Source organism: Alternaria triticimaculans (genome assembly GCF_023758025.1).
Source record: "Alternaria triticimaculans strain BMP 0046 chromosome Unknown scaffold_49, whole genome shotgun sequence".
Lineage (NCBI taxonomy): Eukaryota > Fungi > Ascomycota > Dothideomycetes > Pleosporales > Pleosporaceae > Alternaria > Alternaria triticimaculans.
Genome location: NW_026056006.1, coordinates 25,600 through 46,482, shown reverse-complemented (window position 1 = coordinate 46,482; position 20,883 = coordinate 25,600). Strand labels below are relative to the sequence as shown.

At 52.5% G+C, this 20,883-nt stretch overlaps 6 protein-coding genes across 6 annotated transcripts; 3 read left to right on the top strand and 3 right to left on the bottom strand.

Moving 5' to 3' along the window:
- Window positions 1–2,693: 2,693 nt before the first annotated feature.
- On the top strand, window positions 2,694–4,244 carry J4E78_011001 (uncharacterized protein; the record flags this gene model as incomplete). The annotated part of the gene is made up of 1 exon (XM_049371575.1): window positions 2,694–4,244. The coding sequence occupies one exon, from the start codon at window positions 2,694–2,696 to the stop codon at window positions 4,242–4,244; it is 1,551 nt and encodes a 516-aa protein (XP_049216716.1).
- A 3,156-nt stretch (window positions 4,245–7,400) lies between these two features.
- Window positions 7,401–8,166, bottom strand: SOD2 (Superoxide dismutase [Mn], mitochondrial; the record flags this gene model as incomplete). The annotated part of the gene is made up of 3 exons (XM_049371574.1): window positions 7,401–7,547; window positions 7,603–8,061; window positions 8,119–8,166. 3 exons carry the CDS (start codon window positions 8,164–8,166, stop codon window positions 7,401–7,403), a joined length of 654 nt encoding a protein of 217 aa, XP_049216715.1.
- Window positions 8,167–13,872: 5,706 nt separating this feature from the next.
- On the bottom strand, window positions 13,873–16,137 carry NOG2 (GTPase required for pre-60S ribosomal subunit nuclear export and maturation; the record flags this gene model as incomplete). The annotated part of the gene is made up of 4 exons (XM_049371573.1): window positions 13,873–14,859; window positions 15,178–15,336; window positions 15,386–15,977; window positions 16,040–16,137. 4 exons carry the CDS (start codon window positions 16,135–16,137, stop codon window positions 13,873–13,875), a joined length of 1,836 nt encoding a protein of 611 aa, XP_049216714.1.
- Window positions 16,138–16,340: 203 nt separating this feature from the next.
- Window positions 16,341–17,249, top strand: J4E78_010998 (uncharacterized protein; the record flags this gene model as incomplete). The annotated part of the gene is made up of 1 exon (XM_049371572.1): window positions 16,341–17,249. The coding sequence occupies one exon, from the start codon at window positions 16,341–16,343 to the stop codon at window positions 17,247–17,249; it is 909 nt and encodes a 302-aa protein (XP_049216713.1).
- A 667-nt stretch (window positions 17,250–17,916) lies between these two features.
- Window positions 17,917–19,060, top strand: J4E78_010997 (uncharacterized protein; the record flags this gene model as incomplete). The annotated part of the gene is made up of 3 exons (XM_049371571.1): window positions 17,917–18,320; window positions 18,384–18,602; window positions 18,694–19,060. The coding sequence occupies 3 exons, from the start codon at window positions 17,917–17,919 to the stop codon at window positions 19,058–19,060; spliced, it is 990 nt and encodes a 329-aa protein (XP_049216712.1).
- A 174-nt stretch (window positions 19,061–19,234) lies between these two features.
- On the bottom strand, window positions 19,235–20,615 carry J4E78_010996 (uncharacterized protein; the record flags this gene model as incomplete). Its single annotated transcript, XM_049371570.1, has 3 exons — window positions 19,235–20,261; window positions 20,320–20,347; window positions 20,591–20,615. 3 exons carry the CDS (start codon window positions 20,613–20,615, stop codon window positions 19,235–19,237), a joined length of 1,080 nt encoding a protein of 359 aa, XP_049216711.1.
- Between the last annotated feature and the right edge of the window lie 268 nt (window positions 20,616–20,883).

The following is a 20,883-nucleotide window of genomic DNA, read 5'->3' as shown; positions in this document are numbered from 1 at the left end:
GCTCAAGATGAATGCCATTCAGATCCGAACTTCTGGTAGAGTAACAGGCTTTGTCGTCCAGCTTGCATATCCAGAGGCATACCGAGCAGCCACCGCGCGTCGTATAAATTAACAGCGCGTATCTGCCGGTCCGCGGACGCCCATGCCGCCAGCCCCCGCCTCTCTACGAGTTGGTAGCCCATGAGTGTGGAGACTCCACAGCGGGATGTTAGCGCGTCGTTTGCATTTTGCCTAAATGCTCTACCCTCGGCGTTCACATGGTGCGAAGGATCACGGCGCTGCGGCGCTGCGGTAAGATCGGAGCCTTTGTTGCCAGGTCAGTCACGGGACGCAATCGAAGAGTCGGTTCCGACCTTTATTTCCGTGACGATTGGATGAGCGACATTTGGCCGTCAGGTAGAGCGGATGTGTAGAGCTGACGACGCGGAGATGGCCACATAGATTGTGGGTTGAAGCGTTCGGGCCCACTGGCTGAGGATGCAGCCAATCACAATGAGGTCAGCAGCGACGTCATGAACTTGCCGACCTCCGATGCCATCGCCATCGTCGAGAGTGCACAGCTCCCCGTTCACATGCTCCAACGCCACCTCATCGCTAAGTTACTTCCAGGATTTTGACGACATTCTGGAACTGAGACACGCAGCACCAAGGACAACAATGTTGTGCGATGCTGCAGATTGATTGCGGCGGTGCGCTAGCCCGAATGCACGTCTGTGGCTCAGCAGTCTGCCTTCCCGCGCCTTCCTGCTTTCTCATACTCATCATCCTTTCCATCGCACTGGTTGGGGCTTTCTTGTACGTTTAAGATCCTTCGCCCCATCATTCGTCGACTACAGTCTAGGTCTTGTTGTGTGGCATATACAGTCACGAGCTCTATCCCCATCTCTGGCATACTCGCCTTAGCTGGTCTTGGGGCTTCAGCTTTGTTGTTTACCAGATTCCGGAGTTCGGCACGTGTAAATTGAAGAGCAGCCTTGTTGAAGGTGAGTGGGGCAGCTTTAGCGATCTTGAACAAGTGTCTTTCGAGGCTCTGCTTACCCGTTTTGTGAAGAGCTTGGCCGTCTCTGTATCGGGTTACATCGCCCCCAACGACGCCGCAGGTCTGAAGGCGCGCCAATCTTGGAGCAATACAACCAGGCTCTAGCCAGCACTCACAGTTGAGGCCATCTCCTGTTTTCAAGGTCCTTCGCCCCATCTTCTGGCGACTGTAGGCAGGGTCTCATCTGGTTGCATGGTTACGTCGCTGATATCGCATCCGAAGGATTCTCCTATACATGTGCAGAGTCACGGCGCTTAAGCAACTCACTGGTAACACAGAGACACTGTCGAGTGGTGACAAATACACCGAATGGCCCCCTCGCCGCACGATCGCATCAATTGAATCATCGGTTCGTCAAGAAGGAGGCGGCAGAGCTCTTGTAACACTCTCGGAAATGAAGACAGTCGACATATTCGACCCATTCTGACACAATCGTTCAATCCACATTGGCGCATATTGCTCATTTTCTCGCCTTCGAAGACGCGGCAAAACCTTCTGTGTGAGACCTTCGACCAAAACCGCGACGGTGTCGGTCCTCCGTCTCCATATCTAGTTGCATCGCCCCCAGAAACGCTACAGTCCTGACGTAGCGCCCTCATTGAACCCTTACGATCGGCCTACCATTGTTAATTAACGGCGGCGGCGAGGGTCTCGGGTTGAGACCTGTACAGCTTCTGACGTGGAAACCCTCAGTGGCCCCGATCGAAGTGCTTTCATCTTGGTGAAGGGGTGCAGTAGACCGGTAAGCATACGTCCAGTTCTCAGATATAAGAGCCATGTTTGGCAATGTATCTCTCGCATCCTCAGAAACATCATACTTTACAATCCACACTACAATCATCAGCACCCATAGATCACACTCACGACCTGAAGACGGAGATGAAGCTACTTCAAGCACTATCTCTCGTACTGATTCTTCGCAGGGTTCACGCATCCTTACCCTACGGCCTTCCTGATCTTGGTCAGTGGGGCCTGATGAATTGCTGGATGACTGATGACTAATGAATGTGCAGACGAAGACCATTTGGTACCCAGGGATCTTCAACCACCTGCTTCTAATCCTTCCAGCACCGGTATCGTTCCCTCTGGAGCACCTGTATCTTCGCTAGGAACCGTCTTTTCGACTTTTCTTGGCACATCGACGACGTCTTCCACCAGAGTTCACCCGTCTTCAGGCACAGCGCCGGTACTTGTGAGCTCTCTCGTCATCCCATCGACAGCAACCTCTTCCAACTCTTCGAGCGCTTCTAGTCGCCCTAGCTTGAACAGTTCTAGCGTCGTATACGCCAGCACGATCAACCTGACTGCAACGAGCCAGCTTCCCACTGTCGCACCAACCACAGGTGGGATAGCTCCCAATTCCTCCTCTACAACTCTTTCAATTGGTCCTCAGCCATCATCGTTTCCCTCGTCCGCTGCTCGATCATCCGCTTCTCAAAGCTCACAAGGTCTCCAAAGCTCGCAATCCTCGAATTCGCTCTCCACCTCTTCAACACTAGCGCCCTCACCGTCGAACTTTGCGCTACCTTCGTCACTTACATCTGCCACGCCCACCCCGAGTCTTGTAACGACCACTATCACGGCTTCCAACGGTGCACCAAGCACAGTTGTCATCACTGCCAGTCAGCAACCTCAGACCAGCAACGTTGGAACCATGTCTTCGAACCAGCCATCGCAAGCTTCTACTGCCCCTGCATCTCTTCCATCTGGTACTAGTCTCGAAGCTATCATTGGTGGCATTGGCTACAATCTTCCCTCCTCGGATGAAGACTCAATCGAAGTAATGCTGCTTGATGGCTCAATTGCACAGCTCTTTGCCGGCAAGATCATCATCGGAGATCAGACTGTGACCTTACCCTCGGACTTGAGCAGCGAGACCACGCTGCCTGGGGGTATCAGCGCCAAGCCTGCCGAAGCTACAACACCTGATGACAACGATGACAATGACGGCGGTGGTGGTGGGGTCGGTGGCCTTTTCGGTGCCCTTGGAGGCATTGCAAAGGGTGCGACATCCGCGCTCGGCGGAGCTATCGGCGGTGTGGATGCCGTCACATCAGGTGCCCTGGCATTTGCTGGAGGGACAGCTGGTGCTATCTCCGGTCCACTTACAGGAGCCATTGGTGACACCGGCAAGTTTGTTTCCTCCTTGAACGGTATACAGAAGTCGTTCCCCGGAAACGAGCTCACGAAAGGTGCTTTCGACACCTTCACCCGTGCCCATCAACTCGCTCGTCAGTCTTTGAACTGGATGAAGTCGACGCAGAACTTAGCTCAGAACTTTGACGACTTATCATCCGACGTCCAATCCAAAGTCATGTCAGGCGCGGGCGAGTTTGTAAAAGCTGGTGGTACTTTAGCTCAGTGCAAAACTGCCATGGAGGCCTTTCAGGACTTTCCTTGGGAAGACGCCGAAGTACCGAGTCAGACAGCGCAGCCTAGTGCGACAGACAAGCCTACCGAAACTGCCTCGACGCAGAGTACCAAAGGGACTTCCACCACGCAGACCACCTCTCTGCAGTCGACTACAGACATGACCTCCACAACACAGAGCGCGAGCTCTACTGTTACCTCGAGCCAGACGTCGTCATCTGGTAGTGAGACGCCGACACCCACAGCCGATCTCAAACGAGAGTACGTGATTTCTTCCGAAGATGGCACGCCTTGGACAAGTTTCAAAACCCTCATTGACACCCTTGACGGAGGTGAGGGATTCTTGGCCAGATTCGACAGTATTGGCAGTTACATGTACGTCACCATGCTCAACAGTACGCAAGCAGCAGAGATAGCCGATTCGCATGACTGGATTGAATGGGTCGGTCTCAACGAGGGCGGAGTGCCGGAAGAAGAGCTAGAGGACTTCGCAGAGGAAAGCCGAGCTTTCAGTGTAGTGCAGACCAAGCACGTGTTGCTATCAGAAGCGTCAAAGTCGCTTAACGCTCCGTATCCGGCGAATGCCTATTCTATGTCTGCACTTGCACATGCCCCACGAGCCATGGGCAGTCCGATATCCAACGCACCTTGGTGGAAGAAGATGCTCTCTGCACCCCCTCCTGGTCCCGACGAGGTACCTCTGAGGCCTGAGAACTATCCTGACTACTTGGCCGACGATACGGGTGGGGCAGGGACCACTATATACGTCCTCGACGATGGCTTCGACCTTGCGACGCCCGTATGTATACCGTTGCCTATCAACATTCTAATCTGACCAATTTAGGATCTTTTGCCAAACTCAAGGAAGGTTGATCATCACATTGTACCGAACATGTTCACTATCCCACGCGAAATCAGGGACAGTGGACGTGGCGTAGATGAAACAATTGGGGGCGGCACACACGGAAACATGTAAGACGATCCGCAGGTACACACTCTATCAGGGAAGAGGACGCTAAAGCTCTTATCAGGATGGCAAGCCTTGCAGCTGGCATCGACACCGGCGTATCGCCCAAGGCGGATCTATTCTTAGTCAAAGTCAAAGGCCAATATAAGCACTCTGTCGGAGAGTCGAGAAGCACTACTCAACACAGTGAAGCATCTGTCCGGTATTGGAGTAGGTATGTTAGGGATCACATCAGCACAAGGAAGGCGGCGAGACAGGCTGGGGAGCCTGAGGTGAGATCGGTCATCAACATGTCATGGGGTATGAATCTCAATTTCCCAGCCAAATATGCTTTGTATCATTAAGTTAACAATCTGCAGGCATCAAATTCAGCCGCTTCGCACCTGACAGTCGTGCCAATGTGCAAAGGATATTGCAAAGGTTCCTTGACTTTTGCAAAGAACAGCAGACTCCCGTCGTCGTGGCTGCGGGTAACTTTCCAGCCACATTGGACGTGAAGGAAAATTGGCCACACGCACTATCCAAACCCGATGACAGTATGATCATTGTTGGAGGTGTGAATGAAGATGGGCTGGTGATTCCGGAGATGATCGCCGACAGTACCGGGCTTGTGCACGTCTACGCCCCTGGGAACAACATCCGAGCCCCGACTGACGCCGTCAATTGGGAGCCGGGGGCAGGAACAAGCCAGTCTGCTGCGATAACTGTACGTACCGCCTATTGCTATTTATTTTGGGGGTTTCCCATTAACAACACGTCAGTCTGGCCTTATCGCGTATTACAATGGTTTACCGAACTTGCAAACCTTCGAAGCAGCGCCACCAGGTGGTGTGTGGGGCGCGAAGGGCCTGATTACGTCACATGCCTGGCCGAGGTCCTCTCCCGATTCCAAAGTCAAGGTCATTTACAATCTCGCTAGAGGTGACCCTGCTCACGGCGAGCTTTCGTGTGTACAACGTCGCGATAAGTATGGAAGACGCCAAGATGACGGACTTTGCTCCCTCTCATCTACGTTCGCCACATCTACGAGGTGAGATTGCCTGCGGTTAATCATGAGATCTTGACTGACACCCTCAGCTTCTCCGGTACGATATCGGCTTCTTCCGCGAGTGTCAGCAAAGCCTCCACTGCTGCCGACTCTTCCAGAGACGTCGAACCTTCCGCAACCAGCGACACATTCTCGACTAGCAACTCCTCCTCTACCAGGATAGGGCACGGTTCCATTGCTAGCTCCACCCAGCTGTCCACCACATCGCTCGAGTCTGACGGTTCGTCCGCTACACAATCTCTCCAATCTTCAGCAACGCCATCACCCACGCTAGCTCCGACCGCCACGGCCGTTGACAACTGTGCTATGTGTCGAGTTGAGCTTGGTAAATGTTTCGAAAAGTGTGACCCGTTCGATAACGATTGTGTCGACATATGCAACTGTCTCACAAAGTTTTCGGACGAGCATTGTAAGCTTTGCAACGAAATTACGACTTGTCCTCCAAGGCCAACATCCACGGCGGCATCTACGCCTACGCCTACGCCTCTTACCCCTGAAGAGATCAAAGCAGCTTGTGATAGCTGCCAGGGCGCTGTGAATGTGTGTATCAACAGCTGCGGACCCTCTCGCTTTTTTTGCACGAAGGAATGCAAGTGCACGGAGAAGAAAAACAATCCCAAATGTATCAGTGGCGGGGGTTGCGACGTTGAATGCGACGACTAGTTGGGGTTGGGCTGGTGGAATGTGAGCATGCTCTGTCACAGCCTATGGCCGCAGGCGGCTCGGCTTGTGTTGTGTTCTGCGACAGTTCGTGGCGTGGGGCTGGTATGCGCCTCATTGATGGAGGCTTGTGTTCTTGCGTCGTCTCTTTCATTACATTTGGTTCCGTTTCTTATCTGACATTCGCTTCGTCTTGTGTTTCTGCGTCATGCACTTCCATTCGCCGCCCATCTCGTTTCGTTCTCACAAGACTGTCTTTACCAACAATAAACTAGTATCAGGGCTCTCTTGAAGCGCATAATAGTCATGTGTGTTGGTCGTCGCTCTCGCTTCACTTTGATAGTTGCTTCCCCACGAAACTGTTGATCATATACTGTGTTCATAGCAGGCACTCTTTCAATTCCATCCTACAATACCCTCTGCTAAAGTCAAAGGTCGCTGTGCTGACCCTGTCATGACCGAGATCCTTCTTCCGATAATTCCTTTATCACCAACGCCGAGGTGCAGTTTCTCTGGTAGTTGCATAAAACCTCTTTGTGGTGACTCTATTTCGAAAGAGTACAAAGCATCCAACACACCTTGTTGCGTTGACGAGCAGAGATCGCCGTCACAACTAATAGCATCGTCAGCATTGCGCTAGCCCTTTGGAAGAACGCAACCGTGCCGGACTAAACTCACTGTATGACCAGCCGGTGGCTATCCTGTTGCAAAACGTCGTCGAGCCCTTGGCATTCAACGTTGGTCCCGCATTTTGAGAGTGGGTTGGTGAAGAATAAAACCATCTCTTGTTCTTGGTGTGTGCGTGCTAGGTGGGATGTTGGTCGCAGTACTGCTATCGAGCCTCCTTGGCTGACGCGCGTTGAGCTGCCGTTGCACATTGCTAGACTCTGGTGAAGGAGACCTAACGGATACAGAGAAATAAACTCGGCCTTTCAACAGTAGAAAAATGACGATATAAGAGCGTGGTTGGGTGAATGAACAGTGTGTAAGTGTACGAGTGTAGGAAGTCAAGCCTGAGATCGATGGGCGCCGAGGGGTAGGAAATTGCGAGCGAATGATTATCGATGGTAGCAGAGATGCAAAGGATTTGTAGTCTACGCACTGTTTCAGCGGCATGTGTTGCAATGTTTGAGATTTGAGAGTGAATGCGTGTCTTTGAGCAAGTTTCGGAAGAGTACCCGATTGGTCAAGCTTGGGCGCTAAGATCCACCATGGTGCTCTTCAGTGAAGGTATGTATGTATGTCAAGTTGCGATCGCAAAACCATCATATCATTCACATCGTTCCGTGCTGTCCCTACATGAGGTCTCTGCCCGCTTACATGGACGCCTTGAGCACGCTGAAAGCATCAGCGCGCGATCCTCGGTAACGCTCCTCCGCCGTCTTCCAGTTGATAACATTCCAGATGTTTTTGACATATGCAGCTTTGCCGTTCTGGTACTGGAGGTAGTATGCGTGCTCCCACTGTATGTCAAATTAGTCGCCCGTGGTCTCAAGGGTCGAAGAGCCAGCAACTCACCATATCAACACCGAAGATCGGAACTTCGCCCTTGCCAACGACAGGGTCTTGATCCTTAGTCGTCACAATAGACAGCCGCTGCTCTTTGCCCATATCGGTCTTGATCAGCCAGCCCCAACCACTTCCCTGAATGCCGAGCAGAGCGGCGTTGAAAGCTTCCTTGAACTTGTCCTCGTCACCCCAGGTCGCCTTGATCTGCTTGAGCAGCTCAGGAGCAGCGGAGCTCTTGGCCTCATCCGAGCTTGCAGGTGCGAGGTTCTGCCAGAAGAGGGAGTGATTGATGTGTCCGCCTGCGTTGAACTTGATTCCCTGTTGTATGGAGACCTGCGAGGTGATGTCCGAGGTAGAGACAGCTTCGGCTTGGGTCTTGAGAAGACCGTTCAAGTTCGTGATGTAGGTTTGATGGTGCTTGCTGTGATGCAGCTCCATGATCTGGGCGGAGATGTGCGGTTCCAATGCCTAGAACTGTGAGCATACCGTGCGCGGGGTAACAAAGTCATCTCAGGCTATACTAACATCGTAGGCATATGGTAGCGGAGGAAGCGTGTATTGGGGTGCAGACATGGCGCCGAATTCGAAGGCCTGTTGTTCTGAAGCAAAGACTGTGGATGTAGAGAGAAGAGGAAAGAGAACGGTTGAGAACGTCGATATGCCCCGCATCGTGCCTGCCCCTCACGCAATCGATACGTATAGAAGCCGGGTACGTTCGTCAGACTGCCAGGTCGTCACCAACAGGGTGCTCTGGATGTATGCTGCCGAATTGGGTCTAGTGCACTAGAAACTGCCTCAATTGAGCGCGATGCCACTCGAATGCTCCACTATGTCTGTACTGGAATCTAAACCCAGGTAGATGACGTATAGACAGACGTTGTATTAATTTCTGCAGCAATGCCTGCTGATCTGACAAAGAGGAGAACGTGCGATGGCCAGCTACAGGTAGCTGCTCACGTGTGAGTAGCTTCAATGGCGAGGCAGCAAACAGGAGGCGATGCCAATGCTCGCATGAATGACGGACTAAAGGTAGCACAGCTCTTGTTGCGCAACTTGACGGGGATACGATGTGACGAAGGCGCGGTGTTGAGTGGGAGATGAGGTGAGGGAACGGCAGTACGTGTTGTTCCGGTCGGACCTCGGGGATTCCCAAGTTGACGCCGTTGTGAAACACGATCTAAGCTCGGTTGAGCTTAGCTTGATGTGGTGATCATCACAAATCGATTGATACTGCGGACGAAGAACGCAACTCTAGTGCGATGGTTTTACCAACGAGGCTACACATGCCTCTAGTTGGCAAGCGATATCGCTACAGCAGCAGATGCCTCAACACATGCCTTTGTAGTCCCTCCGTCTTAGCTTTAACTGCGCATTCGCTCGCAGACCATGCCTCCTGTCTCCTCTTTCAGCGTCAACATCCCTGTCCTCAGCTAACAGCATCTGCCTCTTTATAGCTGCTTCACTTTCCGTCGTGAGAGTACCACACCTGCATCCATACCTCATGCGCGACATTCTCGCTCTCTTTCTCTTCTTCCACATTTTCCTGCCTTTTTCCCAGTCAAACTCGAAGCTTTTCGCCTCCATATCCTCTGCGACTAACTCTATTACTTCGTGCGGGTCGGTAGGGGCATGCATGTGGGTGAAGCGCATGTGCCTGGTCTCGATCGTGCTACAACCCAGTGCCCTCATTTGGTCGACGAAACGAGGAGGCGGTGATTGAGCACGATCACACCGATCACGGGCCGGCGCCCTGTGCTTTCTGGTTTTACCGATGCCTTTCACTTCTTCTTCACGGGCGGGACTCTCCCAACGGTCGAGCATGACATATGTGTCCTGTCCCAGCGTAACAAGTTCGCCGTGACTATCACTCTCGAGGAGCACAAAGCCGCCAAGTTTCCGTTGATCAATAAACGGGTTGTGTCTCTCAGTGCACATCGCCATGCTCGGACTGGACTCGATCTGATCGCGTTGCTTCTCAGTGAGCTTGCCCGGAAACTGCATCAAAGTGACACTCGGCCAGGATCGAGCTAACCGGGCGCCTCCAGAGTAGCAACCGGGCATGTCATACTGTATGATCTTTGTTTTTACTACTGAGGATGACAGCAACTTCAGCTTTTGATGGAGATGGCGATGTCTGTCCATGTCGACATGCGCATCGTACGCAGATTTGTGGGTCCAGGATATCCATAGGTATAGTTCAGACGGCTGCTCTAGGACGCGACTCCAGTCACACTCTTGTACCCCGTCACACCTCTTCAGATCAATGAGAGCCCGAAGCACGGTACGCCATAGTTGATTGGACTGTGAGCTTGCGTGATGTATGCTCTCTGGCGCGGTGATTGTGATCCATTCGCATACATTACTGGTGATGTCGGGATCGCGTGTGTCGGACATTGTTGAACGTTGGCAATTAGGCTGGTGTCTGAGAAAGCTGTTGCAATGGAAAATGTTGTCAGCTGCATGGATACTTATGCGTGCGCGAAATGTTTTCGCAACCGGTGGTACCAAGGTACACGCGTACGTTGGTACCCGCGATCGTGAGCAGTTTGTGCGCTACCGGAATCGACAGCCAATCAGGTGGTAGCTACATGTGACTCGCATCTGTAGTACGCAAATTTGGACCTCATCATTGGATGGAAGCCGGCCTAGGTCTTCAGCTCGAAAATCGTCACCTATGTCACCTCTTATTCCGAAATAAGAGTCCTGGGGTCATCTCATCGAGCGTTTGAGCGTTAGTCAGACTTTTTGTGAAACATTGACAACTGTAATACCAGGACTTCCATGAAAGTACGTTCTACCCATGCCTTTTATCCAACTAAACGGATTGCCATTGATGATGTTTCGCCTGTTGCCGCGAACCACTTGAATTGTTCATTTCCAATCTGACGCACACATGCTGGAAAAGAGCTGAAGTGATGGTTTGGAACGACATATTATATTCACATAAAGCTATCCTTGTGCCACTCGGCTGCATCAGGATGAAGAAATGGAGGTGACTGAATAGGTCAAGGACATGAAAAGACGCATCGACGTGAGGTTGCATCGCGAGAAGTAGACGAATTGTTCAAGAGAGTCAATACGGCAGATGCATCGCTTCCAGTGCTAAAACAGTCCCCCTTTCACGGTGTGTTGCTCCGGTGACGAGCTGATCCGGCGGTCCAGTCCCAGTGGTCACCCTCCTTGAAAGGGTTAACGCTGAGCCAATAAGCGAATGCAGCAAATGCATAGGGCTCTGGTGCAGTCGTCATATCATCAGCGGGCTTCATTTGCGAACTAGGCGGCGGATTAGCGTATTTAAGCACATTGAGCGCTCCGTCTGGCAAGATAGTTAGATAATTCCTTCAACGCTGGGATATTGCATGATACATACACGCCATCTTCCATGCGCCTCCCACTTCAACTTCATCCGGTGTAATTTCGGAGCCCATGACAGCATGCACTGCCTCGTGAAGGAACGTCAAGACTGTAGGCTAACGATCTTAAATTTTGGCCAATAGCGTCACAGGCCCATTTGTCTAGTAGATCGAATAACAAGAAAATGATTTAGTCGTTTAAAAGGCGGAAGGACAGAATGTAACTGTTAGTCTCTTTTTGTTTAACTATAGAAAGCGTGTTTCCTCTATAGAGAAACTCTAGTTGTAAGTAAGCTAAATTCTACCTTTTAGCTAAACTTTAACTAGATTTATACTAGTTAACTTTTAACTAAGAAAAAAGGTTAAATATAAGCTAGATTTTAGCTAGACGTTAACTAGCTATAAACTAACTTATTATAAGTCTAAATATTAATTTATATAGTATTCTTAGCTAAGAAAATATTATTAGTAATACTTAAATAGTTAAAATAGAGTAGGTATTAACGCTAGAGGCCTAAAAAGACTAGATTTAATTAATTTAGCTAAATCTATTACGCGTATAGTACTTTAAAGTTATTAGAGGTAATAAAGAGAGCTTGTTATAGTAGGTGTAAAGTATAGTAATAGTAAAGAATAGTCTCTAACATTCTCTACCTACCTCTTTGCGTTAGCCTCTAACTACTCTAAAATAGTTAATAGTTAACTAGAATATAACTAGTTAACTTAGCTATTTTCTAGTTAACTTGTAACTACTAAAACTAGTTAAGATAAAACTAATTAAATCTTAATTAACTAACAATTAAATATTCTCTATAAGGTTGGGACCTTCGGGCGCGTAATCGTACGTAAGACCCAGAATTCTGCCGGAATTACACACGTGTCGATCTCGATTTGTGTGGATGTTATTGCTGTTAGGGTTCGGAAGAAGGCAAAAAATGCGTTATTGACGTCGAGGAGTGAGGGTAGGTTCTCGTGAAATGCCGTCTTTGCTTCAACGTCATCGATGGTCAGGCTGTGACTAACTTTGAAAGACCACCGCTTCCGATGTTCCAATCCCCACAACGTACACGCCCAAAGTCACTGGCGAAAACGCCTTGAGTTCTGGCGTGAAGCCCAGAAGCGATGATGGAAAGCTATGCGCGTAGCTTCCACACGGGCGTAATGTAGTAGTCTATCAAGTGCCCCAATACTTCAATTCCAACATCCACTCAAGCCAGCTCGAGCTCAATCAGCGAATCCAAACTATGCGGATGCCGCCAAACCCCCATCACCTTCAACCCCGCACCTTCATACATCCTGCGATGCTCCTCTTCTGTCCGATGTCTGGCCCCCAGACTAGCCATAAGCTCCCAGTCTAGACACGCTACCACGCATTAGCAACCTCCCCATTATCTAGGTAGAGAAGGCGGAAGACCTTACTCTGCACCCAATGCGCACCTTGATCCGGCACGACAAAGTCGTTAACAAGAACCTTTGAATACCCCTTCGTCATAGCCGGCACAATCGCTTTCAGAATCTGGGAATTAACATCGTCGTTCCAGTCCTGGATGATGGAATGAAGATAATACGCCCTTGCACCCTTGACAGGTTGCTCCGTCAAAAAGTCATGCGGCATAGCCCTTGCACCAGGCCCCATCTTCGCCAGTCCCACAATCTCAGGCCTATCCTGCAACACCAACCCCCCCGGTAACCGTCCCTCAAACGCCTCCCTCAGCCCCTCAACATCATGCCCAGACCCACCCCCAACATCAACCAGAAACGTCTTCCCCTCCTCCGCCCCCTCAATCAACCTCTCTCTTACCGGATAATATCCCGCCTCAAACCACCTCGGCCTCCCTTTACTCCAACTCCCCATCATACTCGCAAACCTCCTCCCCATTTCAGGATTCCATTGCTGCATGTACTCAAAGTAATGACTCCCTTTACAATCATACGTATGCTGGAACGGCGCATCAAGCCCGCTATCAGGACACTTCCAGTCCCTAGCTTCGAAATAAGATTTTATAGAGTAATGCACAGGCTGAAAATCTTCTGCGATGAACAAAATAGAGTCTTGGTATGCTTGCTCGGCGAAAGCACGGGATGTGGGTGTATTAGCGAAAGTATCAGGGCCGGTCTCGCGGACTGTGCCCATGGCGGCGAGGTGGCGGAGCATGCGTGCGACGATGACGGGGTCGATGTTTTTGTCGCATCTCCTTGCGATTTCCGTACTGCTGGCTCCGGTTTCGGGGACCGAGTGCATGGCTTGGAAGAGCTGTATCTCGACGGCTAGCCAGAGCGTGGTTAGGTGGGTGGGTTGGGCCCAGAGTATGTCCAGCATGTTTTCAGATGGGTGGCTGGCTTCTGCGATGAGGCTACGGCATGCGTCTAGTAAGCCTTCTCTTGCGCCGCTTTCGCCGTTTTTGAAGCCGGTGCTGAGGGAAGCGATGTTGTCGAGCAGGGAGAGAGCAGCTTTGCTTGGGGTTGGATTGGCGGCCATGGTTAAGTCTGGGGAAATCGAGGGTCGCAATGATTACGAGGAAAGGAGCACCAGCCTTGCGTTCTTATTGTCGCGACAAGTTATCGGGATAAATTCAGTCGCACCACACGTGTGCCCCTCATCGTTCGGAAGAACCTGTGCCGAACTATTGGCAGGTGGCACCCGCGAAGCGTGGTGACGAGGCTGACTGCATGATGACCCAAGTCCAGAACCCCAAATCCTGGACGTTTCCCACGTTGTGCCCACGTTTGTGATCCTTCCACCCTTGCGTCAGCCACTCCACCTGCCAACCTATCCGGACCACTGTGTGACAAAGGGATTGCCTGTTTCGCGATAGAATCGTTTGTAATCATGTCGCACCACCAAGACGTCGAGGGACTGTTCAATGGTTGAGACATCGTAATATCGGGGTATCATTTGAATCATAAACTAACTATCTTTTTGACCTTAAGTGGTCTTTTGCCGCTTCTTCGCTTTGGAAAGCGCCGATGTTATAGCAGCGAGCTCTTTCTCCACCACCTCATCGTCTTCGCTTTTGTCGTCATCGTCGGCTGCTTCGTCATCGTCGGCAGCCTCGAGTGTGGTGCCACCTTCTTCGTCGTCATCCGATACCTCTTCCTCATCATCGTCCTCGCCATCCACTTGTAGGCCGTCTTCGTCACTGAAACCACTAAAGTCGCTATCGTAGTCGGACTCATCTTGTTTTGCACCAGCCTTCTCACCGGCCTCGCTTTCACCACATCGCTTCCGCTTCTTGCTCATCTCACCAAGCTTGCCTTCACGTTTCGCGTTGATGGGTCCGCTCACTGCTTCCTCACCCTCCTTGTATGGTGGTGGAGTGAACCAAGGAAGCTTTCCTCTTATCCAGTCGTTCAAGACCATCTTCGCAGCGCCGTCAATGTCAGCTTCACCACCCTTGAGGAGACGACCACTCTTCCGGCACAAGTTTTCCAGAAAAGCGACAGCATCGCCTTTGTAGTCTGAGTCCTTGATATCGTACGTTCGCTGGAGATGTCGCGGTTGTACACGCTTCAGAACCTCTTCGATGTATTGTGCTGGGTACTCGACGTTCTCGACACGTACACTGCCGCGAAGCAGCAGATCCGTATCGGTGTCGTTTTGGTTTGGTGGTACAATACCAGGACAGTCGATCATGTAGATGCGCTTCATCAGAGTAATGTATTGCCAGACCTTGGTTTCGCCAGCGATGGGCGCGACGACGCACACCTTCTTCTTTCGCAGAGTGTTGATGATGGACGATTTACCGGTGTTTGGGTAGCCAACCATACCCACAGAGACCTGTTTACGGTCGCTGTGGAGAGAGCTGAACTGGCGGAGAAGGGCGATCAAAGAACCCTTACCGAAGCTGTTGTTGATGGAGGCGTGGAAAGCAAGTGTGGGGAATTCCTTGCTAAGATGACGAACCCATGCAGCCTGTCAAGTGTCAGTGCGTGGTCATCAACTTGACATGAGAATGTGCGTCGACGACGGAATGTGCGAAATATTACTAAGAGTACCGCCATGAAGCTGCGAGTGCAGAGACGGTCCTCAACTCAAACAAATCACGCGTGACTCTATTGATCGGCAACCAAGACGGTTACCAATCGACCCGCGATCAAGACGATCTTAGGCCAGCGAGCCACTTTTGCTCTTCCCAACTTGTAACAGAACCGTATTCATGGAATAGGAAAAGGTCCTTGACTTAAGGAGGGTGTGGATGGTGTAGGGGGTGGAGAGGGGGCGTGAACTTACAGCAACCTTGGAGGGAACAAGATCGACCTTGTTGAGGACGAAGACCAGATGCTTGTGGGGTGCCTCGGTGCGGATGTATTTTTCGACGGAGCGGCAACGAGTGCCATCAGGGTCGCGGGCGTCTAGAACATGGAGAATGACATCGGAGGAATCAATGACCTGGGGTATGTCAGACATGGATTGTGAGAGGTGATGGTTGTAAGCTTACCTTGTACAGCTCGTTCCAGATACGCTTCGACGTGCCCTTCATGAAAATGAACTCGCGCGCAGATGTAAGCTCGCCGTTGGGGTTGTCGGCGAAGGACTCGTTCTGCTCTGCCTCGCCAGACGTGCCCGACAGCAGCTTGGCGTTCTCGAGGCGCTCCACGTAGGTCTCGTGCATGCTTCCAGTGCGGCCAGCAAGATCCTCTATGGAGCTGAAGTCGAGCTTCGGGCGCTTCCGTTGGGCCTTAGGGCCGAATGTCTCTGAGAAAGGCTGGCTGCCGACGGCGATCTTGGCCGCGTGCTGCTTGAGGCCTGGGATCTGTCCTGGTGTCTCGATCAAGCTCATGGGGAGCTTGTTGCGCTTCATCAGGAACGTGGTCGGGTCCGAAGACTGCGCCTCCACGGCCGAGCGGAAGCTGTCGAGGGCATCTTGCGATATCACTCGCGTGTTGTTAAACCACTTCCTGTTGGGCTCGACACGGGCGACAGGCGCCGCGCGGTTCTGGTAGACGGCGGCCTTGGTAATGTCTCCCTTGGCATTGCGCTCGGCTGTGCCACCTGTGAGGCGCTTGAGGAGCTTGACCTTCTTCGCATCACTGCAAAACTATCAGTATACCCGTGCAGAAAGACCCTTGCGCAAAGAGACTGCGCGACATACCGGTAGAAGTTGGCGCCCTTGGTCTTGACATTTCCCATGCCATCGCCCGTCTTGCCCTCGCGCTCCTTGCGGTTGTACTCTTTCTTCTGGACACCCATGGCGACTGCTTCCTGTGGTGTTTGGCGGGTTGGGAAGAGTGAAGAGTAGATTTCGCGAGACATGGGCAACTTTTTTTGAGAGGCGGGAGCTAGCCAGAGTGGGGCCAAGGGGCTTGGCGCCGACAATTTCGAAGCAGGCGCGACGACACCGCAGCAGCACCTCCGCATCGCCGCATTCCAGTGCACGAGGCAGCAACACCGCAATGCCGCCCAGGATACCCGTCCGACCCTCTGCAGCCGCCAATGGCTGGAGTAGCAGCCTGTGTGTGCGTGCCTTCTCCTCCACACCTTCCACTCTCGCCCTCGGTCCGCAGTCGCCAAACTACATCGACGTGCCGAAGCCGCTGCAGCCCACCTACCCAGCCAAGCCTGCAGTAAAGGGCCACCTCCCCATCCCAAGAGACGTCTTCAAGACAAGGAATAAGCATCCGAAGGAGTCGGACATCTTCCTCGAACGGAGTACTAAGGAGCCCAAAGAAGTCAAGGCCCCCGGACCATACAGCCGGGATGTCGACTACCGGTTATACAAGCAGAGGCTGGCGGAGAAGCGGAGAGAGAACTTAAAGGAGGGTGTCAAGGCGCTGCACGAGCGAAAGGTTACATCAGAGGCCGAGTACATGGCCAAGATCCAGGCCATTGGTGCGAAGAGGCGGGAATTGGCTACGGCACCACGGCGCGAAGTCGACATCTTAACTGAGACATCTGTCGCCAAGGGCATTCGCGACTTCCTCACCGACAGCCTGCCCCCGCGGCCCGACATCACAAAGGCCCGGAGCCGAGCATACCAGCGCCGAGTAGCCCGGATACAGGAAATCCGCGCTTCCCGCCTACACGATCTATACACCAACGCGCGCAAGTTCATCGTGGACGAACAACAATTAGACGAGGCGATAGAAAAGGTCTTCGGGTCTGACGAGCAGCCTGTTGCTTGGGACGCCAGGGGTGTCATGGGCCCAAGAGAAGACGGCAGGAACGGTCTCAGCCCATGGGACGGACCTCTGCCCGAAGGTGTCGGTGACATGCTCAATAAGCTCAAGGGTGGCGAGGGTGTTGGTCTTGCCAAAGAGCGCGTCAAGAAGGTGGCCGAGGAGCTTACTGGTGGTAAGATGTAGGCTCAGTACAGAGCTATGTATCATGTACTTCATGTGTATACCAATATTTGGACGTCTCGATGACCCTTGGCACGCCTCCTCACCTTGATCAATCACCGTGGTTCACCTTTCACTCCGGACCTGGGCATGCGCCGCCAATAGCGGACAGCGAGCTAGACTGCTCAAGCGCTAGTCAGGTGAAGGAGACATAGCGGTCCGTCATCTTCCACTCAACATTGTCATTTCGCGACTTCTAACAAACGAACGAAATGCAATCTGACCCACACATCTTGGCCTCATCACCGCGAACGATCGCATTGGTAGTCTTCTGATTGCATCCACCGCCTTCGCACCGCCCGCCAGTGAAGCCTGACTTCTTTAGGTCAATCATTTCGAGTACTCACCCGGGTCGTGACCGAAGCCCTACTTCAAGCGTTTGTCAATTCTCCCGACTTTACCTCTGCGAAAGCGTTATCAGCGCTAGGCCAGCGAGCGTGATCCACGGACCTATAACCTGCTCATATACTCATATATCTACCTCTCCACATTCTCTCACAGAACCCCTTCACAAGCTCCACTCACGCACTACCTAGGCGTCAATTCCGCACGATCATTCAAGACCATCGATTGCCCCAAGCTCACCACTCCCTCTCTCCACCCAGTCTCTACCTCTATCTCCTCGCCCATCATGAAACTCCTCGCCCTTACCCTAGTCTTCCTACTCTCCATCCTCACCACCGCGACCCCCCTCGCCCTCCCCTCCGACCCCCCCGCCTCCACCCAAGGCAGCAAGCCCAAACACGACCCCCTCACCCAAACCCCCGCCCACGAACGCCGCGGCGTAGCCTACAACGACGTCGCCTACAACAAGCTCTTCCAGGGTGATGGAACCCACGTTACCTGGCGCTTCAACTGGGATTCTTCGTCTGCCCTCTCACCTGCCTGGTTCCGCTTCATCCCCATGCTGCATTCACTGCGCGACGATCATACGGGAAGGTGGAAAGACAATGCCGAGGCGATGGCGAGGAAGAATTTCGAGGATCATGGGTTCGCGACGTGGTTGATGGGGTTTAATGAGCCGGATAACTGCATGTAAGTACTGTCTTTGCTTTCGGTGAGGATAAGTGTAGTTGTTCGAGGTCGTGCTGATTATAGTGAAAGTCCTGACGCAGGCGGGTCTTGCATCGACGTCCCCACCGCCGTTGATGGTTGGAAGAAACACATGGAACCGCTGTCCAACTTCAACAGCGCGATGTATCTAGGTTCTCCCGCTGTTACTAATGCCGCAGCCTCCGACACCACGGGTCTGGGTTGGCTGGCCAAGTTCATGGAAGCCTGCGACGGATGTACCATTGACTTTATCAACATCCACTGGTACGTCGCTTATCTCCTTCCCTTCACCCTCCCCTTTGCATTACCCCCACGCACACCCACTCACAAACACCTACTCACAAACCCCCCACAGGTACAACTCCATCCCCAACTCCGCGCAAAACTTCAAAGACCACATCGCCAACGCGCGCAAAGTCGCGCGCGGCCTCCCCATCTGGGTCACCGAGTTCCGCGCCGAGGGTACCGACGACGAGATCAGGGCCTTCCTCGACGACGTCATGCCGTGGATGGATAACTCGCAGGATATCCATCGTTATGCGTATTTCATGGCGAGACCGGGTAAGGGCATGCTGGTCAACGATGCGGGTGATGGGTTGAGTGATATCGGGAAGGAGTTTGCTTTCTTTCACAAGCATGAGAGTGAGAAGGATGGGAAGGGGAAGAGTTATGGGAAGGGCTGGGATGGGAGCAGGTGGTGGGAGGAGGAGGAGGGTAAGTGAGGAGGATAAGCGAGGTTGATCTGGGAAGGGGGTCTTTTGGGGACCTTGGGAGGGAGGTAGAGTTGTGCATCTAGACCAAGGATCTGGAAGGCCTGGAACGGAGGATCAGATCTCATTCACCATTTCTCTTACCATCTCAATCATCTTATATATCTTCCCACATATCCCATTACATCAACCCCCCGGACTCCAACTCTGTCCAATCGCCCTCCTAAACCCCCCCTCAAACACCCCAATCGTCTGATTCATATCCATCCCACTCGCAATCGCCAGCTGCAGCATAATCCTCGCTTGAATCGGATGCACAAACCCCGCCTTCGCAAAGCTCGGTGTCCTTGCCGGACTCGACGGTCCATGCGGACTTCTTGTCCCAACAACAACTTGAAGCCCTTTCTCCATCGCTTCGGCAATCTCGTCTCCGCCATTCGGTACGCCGCCGTTGCCGGTGCCGGCTATGACGACGCCGTCCGCGCCGTTGGCGTGCGCATCGAGTACGAGCTTGCCGTCGAACTCGCGGGCGGCGTAGAGGATGTCGACTTTAGGTAGGGTTGGGTATGTGGGGTAGGCTGATACAGTGCCGATGTCGAAGTAGTACTTATACAACGGCTGACTCGGCGTGTTGAAAAAGACCGGCAAACTGTTAATAAATATGCCCAGATCACCCCCGGACGTAGGCCCAAAAGCATCCGGGTTCGTGCTATGCAACTTCGTGACCCAATACCCCGGTATAATCCTTGCATTAAACGCAACCATCAGCCCTCTATCCCTCGACTCGGGACTCGCAGCCAACATAACCGCATCAAAAAAATTCGCCTCCCCATCCCACGACAAATGCGTAAAAGGCCGCATACTCCCCGTCCCGACAACCGGTTTCCCGCAGTTCACAAGCGAGTCCATCAGGAACGCTGTTTCCTCGAGCGAATTCGTGCCGTGCGTGTATACCGCGCCGACGATGTCGCTGTCTTCTGAACAGAGAGCGTCGTGGGCGAAGCGCGTCATGTTCATGACTAAGGCGTCGTTTGTCCCGGTTGAGCCATCGTCTTCGGTGGTCCAGTTGGACACGGCGAGTTGCGTGTTGTTGAGAAGGTAGGGGTTGCGGGCGATTATGTCTTCGCCGGTTTGGCTGAGTTGGCCGTATTGTGTGTCGTCGAGGGCGCCGTAGATGGAGCCGCCGGCTATGGTGCCGCCGGTGAAGAGGACGCTGGGGGTGTGTTAGGGGGGATGGGGATGGAGATGTGGTGGGTTTGGGTGATGCGTACAGGACTTTAGGGAGACTGCTGTTACCACCTAGCCATGTTAGACCGAGTCGCTCGCTCGCGGTGGTTGCTTGACGCGGTTGGGATTGGGAAGCTGTTGGTGCGGTATGCCCGACCAGGCTCAAAGAAGCAGCGAGTGCAAAGTTAGAAAGCCGCATGATGCTTGACGATAAGAACCAACAATCAAAAGACCCAAAGTTCCACATCTTGTACGACCTGAACCTTTATACTCCAGCCCATCCCACTCTTGCCGTCGCCCAACACCTCCGCTTACATCCGCGGGCATTTTGATCTGACATATCGCCGGTTACGAGCCGTGTTTTGAGATGCAGCATTACGACATCGTGCATGCTACATACTTGGCGATGCTTCTATGAGGAAGGTGTGAAGTCTACATTGTGAGGGGTGATGGAGTTGTTATCGTGCCTGCGTTATCGACATGAGATGGGCGAAGCTAAGCTGCAAAGCCCCACATTTGCCAAGAGCGGACTGGTGACTTCGACTGGATCGCGTTTAGCGGCGTGATCGCGTCGTGACGTGCTGATAATGGGTTGCGGTGTTACTGCA